This window comes from Oncorhynchus keta, chromosome 27, assembly GCF_023373465.1.
Source record: "Oncorhynchus keta strain PuntledgeMale-10-30-2019 chromosome 27, Oket_V2, whole genome shotgun sequence".
NCBI lineage: Eukaryota > Metazoa > Chordata > Actinopteri > Salmoniformes > Salmonidae > Oncorhynchus > Oncorhynchus keta.
Window position 1 is genome coordinate 14,453,592 of NC_068447.1, and position 15,558 is coordinate 14,469,149.

The window sequence follows — 15,558 nt, forward strand, 5'->3', positions numbered from 1 at the left end:
TGGTCTATATAAGCTTCCCACAAGAATGGGCTTTAGGTGAGGCAGCTGAACCTGTAGCCATGTGACTTAAACAGCATTTGACATGAGATCCTCTCCAATCCCTACAGGAATATGATTCTAAACATAAACGGCAACACCTCCACCATTGGCATCTGAAGATGTTGAAACCATGTATTGGTACCACTGTATTATCTAAGTGAGTTCAGAGATAGTCAGTATATGAATGTTTTCTGTTACTAGCAAGTTATCAATTTCATGAACCTTGTTTCTTAGGCTACATACAGTATGTTAAGGTGGGCTATTTTATTGAATCTTTATTTAACTAGGCAAGTCAGTACTACTCATGGAACACAAAGAAGACTTTCCAATGCATACATTACCTTCACGCTATGGTGACCAAAGTGAATATGTACAGTGCCTTCAGAAAGTACCCCTGACTTGTTCCACATGTTGTTGTGTTGCAGCCTTGTTACAGCACAATACCCCATAATGTCAAAGTGGAATTATGATTTTAGATTTTTTTTTTTTTTTTACAAATGTATAAAAAAAATGAAAAGCTGAAATGTCTTGCGTCAATAAGTATTCAACCCCTTTGCTATGGTAAGCCTAAATAAGTTAATGAGTACAAATTTGCTTAACAAGTAAGGTTTCATGGACTTACTTTGTGTGCAATAATAGTGTTTACCATGATTTCTGAAGGACTACCTCATCTCTGCACCTCACACATACAGATAATTGTAAGGTCCCTCAGTCGAGCAGTGAATTTAAAACACAGATTCAACCACAAAGACCAGGGAGGTTTTCCAATGCCCCACAAAGGGCATATATTGGTATATGGGTAAACATTTTAAAAAGCAGATATTGAACATCCCTTTGAGCATGGTGAAGTTATTAATTACACTTTGGATGGTGTATCAATACACACAGTAACTACAAAGTTGTTCCTAACTCAGTTGCTGGAGAGGAAGGAAACTGCTCAGGGATTTCATCATGAGTCCAATGGTGACTTTAAAACAGTTCCAGAGTTTAATGGCTCTGAGGAGAAAACTGAGGATGGATCAACAACATTGTGGAAAAGAAGGAAGCCAGTACAGAATAAAAGAGACAAGGCAGTAAGTCTTTAATTTGGGGAAAATACAACACATTACTGAGTATCACTCTACATATTCTCAACACAGTGGTGGCTGCATCATGTTATGGGTATGCTTGTAATCATTAAGGACCGGTGAGTTTTTCAGGATAAAAAAGAAATGGAATGGAGCTAAGCACAGGCAAAACCCTAGATGTGGTCTAATTGCCCCTACCCTGACCGACAGTCCCCTCACCCTATCACCAACCACCATCCCCCTGTCCAATCCCCCTCCAGCAGAGGAGGGACTCCAGCTCCTTCACAACCTTTAAATTCCCACACCTGTCACTAATCAGTGTGGCAGATCTTACCATTTCTGTTTGTAAGTGGTTTGCTACAAGACACCTTTTCTCTTGTAACCCTTTCCTTTGTGTATTTGGATGCTTATGACCAAGTAACCATCCCATCCTTACATCCTCAACCATGTTACCATCTGTCATCATTATCTTCACCAATTTAACTGAAATAATAAACCACATGGGAACTGCACCACGCCCTAACTCAAACCAACAGTTACAGCAAGATACAGTCCTTTTACCAACACAACTCAGATCAGTTTTTACACTAGAGAAAAACCTGGTTCAGTCTGCTTTCCACCAGATACCGGGAGATGAATTCACCTTCCAGCAGGACAATAATCTAAAACATAAAACCAGATCCACACTGGAGTTGCTTACCAAGAAGACAGTGAATGTTCCTGAATGGCCGAGTTACAGTTTTGACTTAAATCTACTTGAAAATCTCTGGCAAGACCTGAAAATAGTTGTCTAGCAATGATTAACAGCGCTTGAAGAATTCTGTAAAGAATACTAGGAAAATGTCCAGGTGTGGAACGCTCTTAGAGACTTACCCAGAAAGACTCACAGCTGTAATCGCTGCCAAAGGTGCTTCTACAAGGTAGAAGGGGTGTGAATACTTATATAAATGAGATATTTGTGTATTTAATTTTCAATACATTTGCAAGCATTTCTAAAAACATGTTTTCATTTTGTTATTATGAACTTTTGTGTGTAGATGGGTGAGAAAAACAATCCATTTTATTGATTTTGAATTCAGGCTGTAACACAACAACATGTGGAAATAAGTCAAGAGGTATGAGTACTTTTTGAAGGCACTGTAACTGACCCAATGTTTTTGTAATGATAAATTCAGTCATGATCTTAGGATGTACATGTTGTTTAAGTTAGAGAGATGTCAAATGTAGGTTTGGCAAGGTACTCGTCTGAGCACGACCCATCCTTTGCGATGTTAATAAAGACATTAATTGGATTGAAGCATTTGTCCGTTGTTCTCAATATCTTCATTATCATCACAACTCCAAACATTACAAAGATGGGTTCAAAATAATCTGAGTAAAATCCATCATTAAAAATATGAATGTTCAGCAAATCTTGCAAGTATTAAACAATTGATGCCTGACAAGCAAGGTTTACAAATGATCAATTAATTTATAGGGCAGCAGGTAGTGTAGCGGTTAAGAGCGTTGGGCCAGTAACCAAACGGTTGCTGGTTTGAATCCCGGAACCAACTTGGTGAAAAATCGACCGACGTGCCCTTGAGCAAAGAACTTAACCCTAATTGCTCCTGTAAGTTGCTCTGTATAAGTGTCTACTAAATGACTAACATGTAATATACAACAATTTTACAAAATGTGAAGCATAAAGAATATAATGTAAAGCACTGCATTTTACTGTAATCACATCAGAAATATGTTAATAAGATGACTTCCTGATTTTATTCATCTTGGTTTGACTCCTATTACACAACACTAAGTAGTTTTAAAACGTCAAATAAAGGGACAATACACCCGCCCTTCCTTTTCGTGCTCCACTATGGCAGACGGAAGGATACAGAGAGCTCATTTCAATTAAACCCACATGGCAGTATTTACGCAGTAGTGTCAAGATGGTGCTGGGTCCTCTAAAAGTAGCAGGTAGGCCTTCCTTACAGACAGGTCAGTGCTATCCGGGATCCTTGGGATGTCCCTACCGTAAAATGTAACCCTTACCCAACCTTAACACTTACCTTAACCATAACCATTTTAAATGTCAACTTCAATGGACCAGGGATGTCCCAAGGATCCCAATTGCACAGAGCCTTTCAGATAAATGTTTTGTTTTCACAGTGCCACTCCTTAGTGTGTACATGGGCAGTAGGTAAGTAAACAAAGATACTGGATAAACATAGGTGCGGTAGGTGTTATTGAATATGAACCACGGCCTGTCACGTCTTTATCCCAAGAACACAGATTTCTCCAGGCCATCCTCCACTTTAGTGTACTCCAGGTGGGATTTGAAATATTTGCTCTCGTACCGGGGGCTGTTTCTGACATACTCCAAGTAGTCAGGGGTTCCAGGACAGATGACATTGTCTGCTAGCAGTATGGATCCTTTCCTCAGCAGCTGACACTCCTGACGAAAGATGCAAAGGAAGAAGGGAAGAATTGGCTGCTGTTCATTTTCATGCAAAGTAATACAGTACATGTACAGGGTAATTGCAGACATATACAGCTGTTTTTTACCTCTAGAAGTTTGATATCAGGCAGGTAGCGGTCTTTCCAGTGGTCCAAGAAGACAAAATCAAACGTTTTAATCCCAAATAGCTCTTGCATTTTGGGGATTAGATCTCCTGAGGCTCCTTCCACCAGACAAATCTGCCAAAACATCATGGGAGTTTGAATAACATAAATATGATTGACTCTGTCTACTGTATACCTGTTTGGAATTCAGTCAACACACCAGAGCAATGTTTAAGCATACATAAAGATCACAATGTGTGTTCTATTGAATTCAGCCCGTCTGTCCATAGCACCCTCACCTTGTCCTGGAGCCCAGAATACTCAATGATCTGACGAGCCACAGCGGCATAGTCTGGGTTGAACTCCAGGGTAATGAGCTTGGTGCCAGGGGGCAGCAGGCGGGCAATACGAACAGTGGAATAACCACAGTACGTACCCAGCTCCAGGGCAGTGGATGGACTAACCTCACACACCACAGAGTCCAAGATGGCCCCTAAATACACAAACAGGACAATAATGTGACTAACATAACTACACAGTTCTTTGTGTAGTTTCCGAGGTAACATACGGCATATTACCACATACCAGTATATATTCAAAAGTAACCGGTTATTTGACTGCCTGTGCTTGTGGCATGTGCTTCTGGCACATGTGTGTGTGTCAAGTACCCCTCTATGCATGTGCAGTCATACAGATGTCTTATAGACCCAGAGAAACAGTACATTCATGACTGAGCTGTGATAAGTCTTAAGGCTATTCTCTCACAAAACAAGATAGACTTGTAGAGGGAGGGAAGAATCCACAGGTCAACATTCAAGAGAGTGTGTAAGAACACACTGAGAGAGGAGGCAACCAGGAAATGCACGTGAAAGCAGAACACAAGGTGTACAATACCTTTCTCATCTCCCACATTCATGGCCCATTCAGAATGCCTGCAGAAGTAATCGATAGTAGAGATGACACTCTGAGGGTCTCCTTTGATTGCCTTCTTCTGAACTGCTCTCAGAAGACGCTGGGCATCAGAGGGAGAATGAGGGTTTGAGTGAGAAGAAACAAAGAACCAGACCAGAAGAAACTTCGGATATTAATACAGGGGAAAGATGTTTTTTTAAAGAAGCTATGATATCTTCATCTTCTATCACTTTTCTGCATTAAACAACGAGTGAATGTAACTGAGTAAACATGAGTTCCAAAGGGTGAAATGTCTGAGAGGTCACCTGGGGTCGGGTGGATCGGGTGAGGATATTGAGTGCCCTCTCTACAATGGTGTCGTGCCAGAGCAGGGCCCACCATGCATTGTACTGCACAGCTGCAGGGATCAGCCAGGAGTACAGGGCATACAGAACAGCTGCTCCGCCACAGCACAAAGCCAGGAAAGACAGCAACATGCTGGGGAGGAAAAGACCAGACACACTGTTATTGGAGAGCACACTAGGGTACTGTTTCCCTATGTTTGTCCTCAGCAGGCCTCTGTAGCGACAACACAATAATAATATGTTGATTCAACCTACAATTGTAAGGCAACTAGCTGCATTAGGATTGTGAGTTTGCTCAACATTTGAGAATATAGCTGAACCAACATACATTCTCAAGTTGAAATGTTCACTCAATTTTGAATTTTAAGTTGAGTGAACATACAATTCAACTTGAGAATTTGTTCAACCTTATTTGGATATTTCCCAGTGTAAAATTAAACTCTTTACATTACATACACTACAGGTCAAAAGTTTTAAAATACCTATTCATTCAAGGGTTTTTCTTTATTTTGACTACTTTCTACATTGTAGAATAATAGTGAAGACATCACTATGAAATAACACATATGGAATCATGTAGTAACCAACTAAGTGTTAAACAAATCAAAATATATTTTATATTTGAGATTCTTCAAACAGCCACCCTTTGCCTTGATGACAGCTTTGCACACTCTTGGCATTCTCTCAACTTAGCTTCATGAGGTAGTCACCTGGAATAAATTTAAATTAACAGGTGTGCCTTCATAGATGATAATTTGTGGAATTTCTTTCCTTCCTAATGCGTTTGAGCCAATCAGTTGTGTTGTGACAAGGTAGTGGGGTAAACAGATGATAGCACTATTTGGTAAAAGACCAAGCAAAGAGAAACGACAGTCCATGATTACTTTAAGACATGAAGGTCCGTCAATGTGGAAAATGTCAAGAACTTTTAAAGTTTCTTCAGGTGCAGTCGCAAAAACCCTCAAGCGCTATGATGAAACTGGCTCTCATGAGGTTCGCCACAGAAAAGGAAGACGTTACCTCTGCTGCAGAGGATAAGTTCATTAGTTACCAGCCTCAGAAATTACAGCCCAAGTAAATGCTTCACAGAGTTTAAGTAACAGACACATCTCAACATCAACTGTTCTGAGAAGACTGTGAATCAGGCCTTCATGGTTGAATTGCTGCAAAGAAACCACTACTAAAGGACACCAATAAGAAGAGACTTGCTCGGGCCAAGAAACACGAGCAATGGACATTAGACTGGTGGAAATCTGTCCTTTGGTCTTGAGTCCAAATTTGAGATTCATGGTTCCAACCACCGTGTCTTTGAGATGTGGTGTGGGTGAATGGATGATCTCTGCATGTGTATTTCCCACTGTAAAGCATGGAGTGTGATGGTGCTTTGCTTGTGACACTGTTTGTGATTTATTTAGAATTCAAAGCACGGGCATGGCTACCACAGCATTCTGTAGTGATACGCCATCCCATTTGGTTTGCGCTTAGTGGGACTATCATTTGTTTTTCAACAGGACAATGACCCAACACACCTCCAGGCTGTGTAAGAGCTATTTTACCAAGAAGGAAAGTGATGAAGTGCTGCATCAGATGATCTGGCCTCCACAATCCCCTGACCTCAACCAAATTTAGATGGTTTGGGATGAGTAGGACCACAGAGTGAAGGAAAAGCAGTCAACAAGTGCTCAGCATATGTGGGAACTCCTTCAAGAATGTCGGAAAAGTATTCCAGGTGAAGCTGGTTGAGAGAATGCCAAGTGTGTGCAAACCTGTCATCAAGGCAAAGGGTGGCTATTTGAAGAATCTCAAATATAAAATATATTTAGATTTGTTCAACCCTTTTTTGGTTTCTTCATGATTCCATATATGTTATTTCAGAGTTTTGATGTCTTCACTATTATTCTACAATGTAGAAAATAGTCCAAATAAAGAAAAACCCTTGTATGAGTATGTGTTCTAAAACTTTTGACAGGAAGTGTATATCATAAGGCCTTTCTTTGAAGGCCTAGTTACACCCTAACGCAGTGGTCTGAAACTTCTGGTTTACAGGCCACATCAAGCCTGTTAGTCACATTATGCTGGCTTGCAAAGTGATGTGTAACTCCTATTGGAATCCAACGGTGAAGATATACAACAATTGAAAATGTTAATCACCCATAACCCGCATTGAGAATGACTGCCAGGGTAGGGATGATTGATTATGATTATTGAGATGACCTAAATCATATAAACTGGAACAGCCATCTCAGTAACACATGGAAAAAGTCAAACTACTAACGGATTGGATTAGTTTAGAAAAATGTATGTTATTTATGTTCCATAAGATGAATCAACCAATGCAAAAACACAGGTATTGAAACAAACAATTATGAAAATCAACCTGCAATAGAGCATGCTCTGGGAAAGATGATCATGTTGGGTGTGGTTTTGAGCAAACATACATTTTCAATTTTACTCAACAAGCAGAGTTTGTTGATTTAACGTACAATTGTAAGGCAACCAGCTTCAATAGATTGTGAGTTTGCTCAGCATTTGGCCATATAGCTGAACCACATACCGTGTTGCCTAACCTTCCAAAGGCAAACATGAATTTGTAATTTTACGCAACAAGCTTTTTCAAATACAGCTCACTTCGAGCATAGTTTGTTGAGTAAACAACACATTAGCTCAAATTCTTGCCCATTTGAAGTACACTCAACTCACAGAATAACGCTGATTATGTCACGTTCTGACCTTAGTTCTTTTATTATGTCTTTGTTTTAGTATGGTCAGGGCGTGACTTGGGTGGGTTGTCTATGTTAGTTTTTCTATGATTTGCTATTTCTATGTTTGGCCTGGTATGGTCCTCAATCAGAGGCGGCTGTCTATCGTTGTCCCTGATTGAGAACCATATTTAGGTAGCCGTTTTTCTATTGTGTTTAGTGGGTGATTGTTTTCTGTTGTGTGTCTGCACCAGCCAGAACTGTTCGGTTGTTTCTCTTTATTATTTTAGTTATTTCCGTGTTCATTTGAATAAATATGAACACATACCACTCTGCACCTTGGTCCTCCTCTTCTCCTTCATACGACGACCGTTACAGATTAAGCAATTGGTTAAGTTGGATTTTACATTTTTTATTTTTTATTTTTTTAAACAGTGTAACTGATCAACCTCAAAATGGGTGGAAGACAAAAAAAGGGTAAAGTCATTACTTTTTGAAAAGGGCACTGGCCTTTGTAGCAGAGTGAATCTAACTTCATGGTGGTCCAACGTATAGTTAAGATGAACAGCATGCTAGTAAAGATTACTACAGTACTGTGCATGAAGATAATAGACAGCCTCATGAATTATGAATATCATAAATAAAACCCTATTGCCATTGAATGGTGCTTCACTGGTATTTGGTTAATATTTTTCAACTCCTCCTATGAATCCCGACAGTACACGACACATATAAAATAATTTCTAATAACCCTCTGTAGACCCAATTTAAATTGGGGTGGCAGGTAGCCTAGTGGTTAGAGTGTTGAGCTAGTAACCCAAAGGTTGCTAGATCGAATCCTCAAGCTGACAAGGTAAAAATCTGTCGTTCTGCCCCTGGATAACGCAGTTAACCCACTGTTCCTAGGCGGTCATTGTAAATAAAAATGTGTTCTCAACTGATTTGCCTAGTTAAATAAAGGTTAAATATGAAATAGAACTAAAATATCAATTTCAAATGAAACTGCAGTGGGAAGAGCTGCTGGAAAGTAAGAAAAATGTGTCATGCACCACAGTCAGCACTTTCCTTGCATGTGAAGGAAATGGTGCAATTGTTTTGCTTGGTTCTCGATGTGCTGTTTCTGCACGTATTATGTGAAAACTGGCTTCAAGCCCAGGGTTAAGATCCGTGTCACAGTAAAGTTACAATAGGGTCATTCTTGAACTGCGGTGGTAAATGCTTGACTTTGACACCATGTAGAAATACTTTAAAATGACAAAAACATTACAAATACATTCTCGGTTTAATTGAACTGTTATTTAAAACATGTGTACGTCCTTTTTACTGCAACACATCTATTTGTATACACTGTAAAAACTACTGGGGGCTAGCAGGTTGGCTTGTCCCACTGGTAATGTGAAGAGGTGTGGTGACATATTATATATATATACTATTTTGAAGGCTAGACAGTGAGGAAACATATTTAATATATTGTATATATCAACAAAAACAAAGGCTTTTTTTACTAGTATGGTGTGTCCCTTGGTTTTATGTCATTAGTGTTACCACCTTAAAAATCACTGAATAAAATCACTGAATAGAAAGATATGTAAGGATATGTAAAGATATGTAAGGACCTTGAGCATCTCTCCGGTGGCAAACTATTATCTGAGGAGGGGTCTACAAAGAAAAGGATTAGCTAATCACACCCTTTTAGTATGTCATAAATGTGAGGATTCCATTGGTCATTTGGTGAGTCTAGTGTCTCTTGGTGTTAGTCAATTTAAATGAAGGGAAATTACATTGTGATCAAAATGATTAATCATATCACTTCAGTAAATTATTTTTAAAGGATTGATGACCTTAGACTTGAGCATTTGTGGCATCCGTTTCAGAAAATCCTAATTTTCCTAAAATGTGTCAAAATCGAACTAGTAAGGAAATCAAATTGTGTAAGGAAATATCAGGGTTTGGCCAATATAGAACAACAACGCAACATGTTGACAAATTAGTCCCATTTTCAACCCTCCCTAATTAGTAGGCAGCAATACACTTTGGACCGGAGTCTCCTTTCCGTTGTTGTTGAGGACTTAAGAGCCCACCACTTCAAAAGAACAATAGAGGTGCCTGAGAAATGTTCACACGGTGAATTAAAGACGCTATCATCCACTGGGCAAAAAACGGGTTGAATCAATGTTGTTTTCATGTAATTTCAACAACAAAGAAATCTATCAACATAAGGACATTTCGGGGGGGTTTTCCACCCAACTTTGAACCTAAATCCAATGACATGGGGACATTTGTTGTTGATTTCACTTTGAATTCACGTTAGTTCACAACTCAAACAAATATACATTGAAAATAGACGTTGAACTGAGCAGGTAGATGAGATAGCAGCAATAGCATAAGCAGTAGCAGACAGGCGGTGAATTTGTCAGCTGAGACAATATTAGTTTACACACGGATAATAAAGCATGTGATGATTTGATCCTCTTTGGGGGAGGTTGAAGGCATGTTCAAGCTTCATTACATGGCCAAGTAAAGATATTTAGCTCTGCAAATGACCAAGAAAAAATATCATGCAATATAAAATATATCTATATTTAATATATACATATGAATTTAAGTAATTCTACACTAACATATTGTACATGTTCTCAGATGTCAGTAAGCCCTCTTATTTCAGGTCATGGCAAAGCACCACAAACAATACTGGTATTGTGGTGGGGGGAGTTTCAAGTTAACATTTTTCACATTTTCAAAACAGCAACACACACACACACACACAGAAAGCAATCTCACCATGGCTTTTCATGGAATTTAACACAACAAAGAAAGGACAGACAAACTGTTGAACATAATTCTGAAACATAATTTCCAATAGAGCCATATCTTACTTCCTGCTGATGTCTCCACGCTAAGAGCTGCTTCTCCACAACCTCTTATCCTTTGTTGCCTATTTCCCCTTTAAGTCCCCCACCACACTACGGGGCACGCTCCTCTCTCACTCTCTCTCACTCTCTCTTTCTCTCTTTCTCTCTCTCTGTACTCTATCGCACGCTCCTCTCTCACTCTCTCTCTTTCTCTCTTTCTCTCGCTCTGTACTCTCTCGCTATTACTCTCCCAGGCAGATTTGACGTGAGCTGAAAGGAATGTGCAGCTTTAGGTCAAACTGCAGAGCTTGGCTCAGTTGCACACACACACAGTGACATAGCATAAGCCCCAAAACACACCCACACAAAGAGAGAAAGGCTAATCAACAGCCAACTGGGCAGAGTTTTAAATCCCTCTTTAGCCAATCATGCAATAATCCTATCTCTCTCTTTCTTCCTCTTGCCATGCTCCTCTCTCTGTCATCCTATTCTATCTCTCTCTTTCTTCCTCTTGCCATGCTCCTCTCTCTGTCATCCTATTCTATCTCTCTCTTTCTTCCTCTTGCCATGCTCCTCTCTCTGTCATCCTATTCTATCTCTCTCTTTCTTCCTCTTGCCATGCTCCTCTCTCTGTCATCCTATTCTATCTCTCTCTTTCTTCCTCTTGCCATGCTCCTGTCTCTCTCTTCCTATCCTATCTCTCTCTTTCTTCCTCTTGCCATGCTCCTCTCTCCCTCATCCTATTCTATCTCTTTCTTCCTCTTGCCATGCTCCTGTCTCTCTCTTCCTATCCTATCTCTCGCTTTCTGCCCCTCCCCCTCTCCACCCTCCCCTTCTACAGTAATTCACATATTCTGTCAAATATACCAAGAGAGAGCAGCAGGAGAACTACACCCTGTACGGACTGCATTTTGTCATACTCAGGATATGCCAGAATGGAAAGAGCTTGAATAACACTTCATTATTACAACAAAATTAGAAGAAAAGAAAAACAGTCTTGAAACATAAAATATGAAAACATGGTTAAAATAGAATCAATAATGTCAGTTCCATGTAAGTGTCCCTGGATTCTGTTTTGCAGACCACCGTACCCTGCCTGACCTTATGGGCCTCTACCAGGAGGGCCAGAGGGTGGAGAGGCACAGCCTCATTCTCTCTCTGTACCTGCCATCCGCAATCTCCATCACACTTGAACACAGATGCTCCCTCCCAGCTAGCACATCCCCACACACTGGAAAAACACACTTTGTTATTTTGTGAGATTGCCTCTAAAACATGATAGCACAACACATCCTACACTTGATAGTAATCTCTATTGAAGTAATATGCTGCATTGTAGTGCATTTTCACCTGTAATAAATAATAATACTGTCATTATCAGCAGCATAGAGAGATAAATCCAGGTTTTTCATAAAGCTGCCACATTACTCATATCGGTAGGAAGAGAGGCAGCCTTATAGCTTGTGTGATATTGATACACACACACACACACACACACACACACACACACACACACACACACACACACACACACACACACACACACACACACACACACACACACACACACACACACACACACACAATTGATATTTTATTCTGAGCCTAGTCCAGGCTAAACAGTGACCTCTTGTGGCCAGTGGATGTATTATCCTATGATACTGCACTCCAGGTTGACATTTGCATGTTTACTTAGCTGCATGTTTACTTAGCTACTCGTCCCAGTGTTTTTCCTTATTCCATTATTCTGATTAATAAACCATCTATAGCACTGTATTTTGCTGTTGTTCAGTCCACTGAATATATCAGTTGGAATGAGTTCTCAGCAACAACAAAAAATAAACAAAAACTGTAAAGCTATGTGCTCTATATAACTACAGCCCATTGCAGAGTACAGGACTTGCCAGTATTATAAGTAATACTGGGCTGCTGAGCTCAACAGTCATGGTTAGTATGTTAGCCCTATTCTTCCGGGGTCAAGGGTTTTCCACGTTTACGGTTTTCTGTCAAGTCTCTGTGGCATGTTTAGAGAGAAGTGCTGCAGGGATGTTTCTGCCTGGACAAGAACACAGGAGTGACTGACTGGACGTCACCATGGTTACCAAGCTAACTTTTAGGTCTGTTTTCAAATCATAGGTTATTTCAGATTGAATGAGTACAGTCAGGGAGTTTATTTTCTGTATTAACTTGTTTGAAACTGGCCCAGAGAATTTTTGGTCTGTGCTATCCGGGATCTTTGGGACATACCTACCCCATTGAAGTTGAAATTATAAGGCCATGAGCAAACAAGAAAATGCTAATCTAGTGACCGGGGACTTAAATGCAAGAAAACTGAAATCCGTTTTACCTCATTTCTACCAGCATGTCACATGTGCAACTGGGGGGAAAAAACTCTCACCTTTACTCCACACACAGTGATGAGGACAAACCTCTCCCTTGCCCTCCAATTGGCAAATTTGACCATCACTCTATCCTTCTAATTCCTGTTTACAAGCAAAAACTAAAAGAGGAAGTACCAGTGACGCGCTCAATACGGAAGTGGTCCAATGAAGCGGATGCTAAGCTACAGGAATGTTTCGCTAGCACAGACTGGAATATGGTTTGAGATTCATCTGACAGCATTGAGAAATATACCACATCAATCTCCGGCTTCATTGATAAGTGTATTGATGACTTCGTCCCCACAGTGATCGTACATACATATTCCAACCAAGAGCCATGGATTACAGGCAACATCCGCACTAAGCTAAAGGTTAGAGCTGCCGCTATCAAGGAGTGGGAAACTAATCCGGATGCTTGTAAAAAATCCTGCAACGCCCTCCGATGAACCATCAAACAGGAAACGTGTCAATACAGGACTAAGATCGAATCCTACTACACTGGCTCTGAAGATCGTCGGATGTGGCAGGGCTTGCAAACTATAACGGATTACAAAGGGAAACCCAGCCATGAGCTGCCCAGTGACGCGAGCCTACCAGACCAGCTAAATGGTCGCTTCAAGGCAAGCAACACTGAAACATGCATATGTGCACCAGCTGTTCCGGACGAGCGAGTCGCTTCAAGGCAAGCAACACTGAACCATGCATATGTGCACCAGCTGTTCCGGACAACTGTGTGATCATGCCATCCAGAGCCGATGTGAGTAAGACCTTTAAACAGGTTAACATTCACAAGGCTGCAGGGCCAGATGGATTACCAGGATGCATACTCAGCGCATGAGCTGACCAGCTGGTAAGTTTCTTCACTGACATTTTCAACATCTCCCTGACCCAGTCTTTAATACCTACATGTTTAAAGCAGACCACCATAGTCTGTGTGCCCAAGAACGCCAAGGGAACCTGTCACCCTGTATCTATCGCCCTGTAGCACTCACAACTGTAGCCATGAAAGGCTTACATCAACACCCTCATCCCAGACAACATGGACCCACTCCAATTCGCATACCGCCCCAACAGATCCACATGTAACAGTATAGCTTCCGTCCCTCTGACTACAGCTCAGCGTTCAACACACCAGTGCCCTCCAAGTGTATCACTAAGTTAAGGACCCTGGGACTGAACACCTCCCTCTGCAACTGGATCCTGGACTTCCTGATGGGCCGCCCCATGTGCTGATGGTAGGAAACAACACATCCGCCACACAAGACTCCAACCCCATCATTAAGTTTGCCAACAACGCAACGATGGCAGGCCTGATCACCGAGGTCAGTGTGGTGCCAGGACAACCTCTCCCTCAACGTGAGCAAGACCAAGGAGCTAATCGTGGACTTCAGGAAATGGAGGGCCAAGCACACCCCCATTCAGATCGACAGGGCTGTAGTGGAGCGGGTCGAGAACTTCAAGTAGTTTGGTGTCCACATCACTAAGAACTTATCATGGTCCAAAAACACCAATACAGTTGTGAAGAGAGAATGACAACGGCTATTCCCCCTCTGGAGGCTGAAAAGATTTAGCAATGGACCTCAGATCCTCAAAAAGTTCTAAACCTGCACCATCGAGAGCATCCTGACTAGTTGCGTCACTGCTTGGTATGGCAACTGCTCGGCATCCAACCGCAAGGCGCTATAGAGGATAGACCTCTATACCAGGCGGTGTTAGAGGAAGGCCCTAAAAAATGTCAAAGACTCCAGCCACTGAAGTAATAGACTGTTCTCTCTGCTATTGCACGGCAAGCGGTACCGAAGCCCCAAGTCTAGGTCCAAAAGGCTCCTTAACAGCTTCTACTCCCAAGCCATAAGACTGCTGAACAGTTAATCAAATGGCTGCCCGGACTATTTGCATTGAACCCTTATTTTATTATAATACTTTTTTGAAGACTCTCTTGCACAGGCTCAATGTATACTCAATGGACTCTAACCACACACATACCACACTGACACTCCAACACACACACCCTGCTGCTACTCTCTGTTTATTATCTATGCCAAGTCACTTCACCCATACCGACATGCACATATTACCTCAATTACCTTGTACTCTTGCAAATTGACTCTGGAACCAGTACCCCTTGTATGCAGTCTCCTTATTGTTTAATTTTTCATTAGAATTTTTAAATTTAAACAGGAAAGTCAGTTAAGAACAATGACAGCCTATCCTGGCCAAACACGGACGATGCTGGGCCAATTGTGTGCCGCCCTATGGGACTCCCAATCACAGCCAGTTAGGATACAGCCTGGATTCGAACCAGGGACTGTAGTGATGCCTCTTGCACTGAGATGCAGTGCCTTAGACCACTGCACCACTCGGGCACTCATTGTGTTACCGCTGCTGCGCCTTCTTCACAATGCTGTCTGTGTGGGTGGACCAATTCAGTTTGATGTGATGTGTACGCCAAGGAACTTAAAACTTACTACCCTCTCCACTACTATACTGATGTTGAGTGTGAGGTTATTTTCCTGACATCACACTCCGAGGGCCCTCACCTCCTCACTGTAGGCCTTCTCGTCGTTGTTGGTAATCAAGCCTACCACTGTAGTGTCGTCCGCAAACTTGATGATTGAGTTGGAGGTGTGCATGGCCACGCAGTCGTGGGTGAACAGGGAGTACAGGAGAGGGCTCAGAACGCACCCTTGTGTTGAGGATCAGCGGGGTGGAGATGTTGTTGC

General features: G+C 41.4%; 1 protein-coding gene across 1 annotated transcript; it reads right to left on the reverse strand.

Annotated features, from left to right (window-relative positions):
* Window positions 1-1,098: 1,098 nt before the first annotated feature.
* comta (catechol-O-methyltransferase a) lies at window positions 1,099-11,164 on the reverse strand. Its single transcript, XM_035794636.2, has 6 exons — window positions 10,479-11,164; window positions 4,865-5,036; window positions 4,542-4,659; window positions 3,947-4,140; window positions 3,651-3,782; window positions 1,099-3,540 (listed from the first exon to the last, which is right to left on the reverse strand). Exons 2-6 carry the CDS (start codon window positions 5,033-5,035, stop codon window positions 3,361-3,363), a joined length of 795 nt encoding a protein of 264 aa, XP_035650529.1. The 5' UTR covers window position 5,036; window positions 10,479-11,164; the 3' UTR covers window positions 1,099-3,360.
* Between the last annotated feature and the right edge of the window lie 4,394 nt (window positions 11,165-15,558).

What these genes read in the sequence shown, in the direction of transcription:
- comta (XM_035794636.2), bottom strand. Translation starts at nt 5,035, where the DNA reads ATGTTGCTGTCTTTCCTGGCTTTGTGCTGTGGCGGAGCAGCTGTTCTG. An exon ending in CCCGATCCACCCGACCCCAG is followed by an intron (nt 4,660 to 4,864) that starts GTGACCTCTCAG and finishes TCTGATGCCCAG; the next exon opens with CGTCTTCTGAGAGCAGTTCA. An exon ending in GAATGTGGGAGATGAGAAAG is followed by an intron (nt 4,141 to 4,541) that starts GTATTGTACACC and finishes TTGTGTATTTAG; the next exon opens with GGGCCATCTTGGACTCTGTG.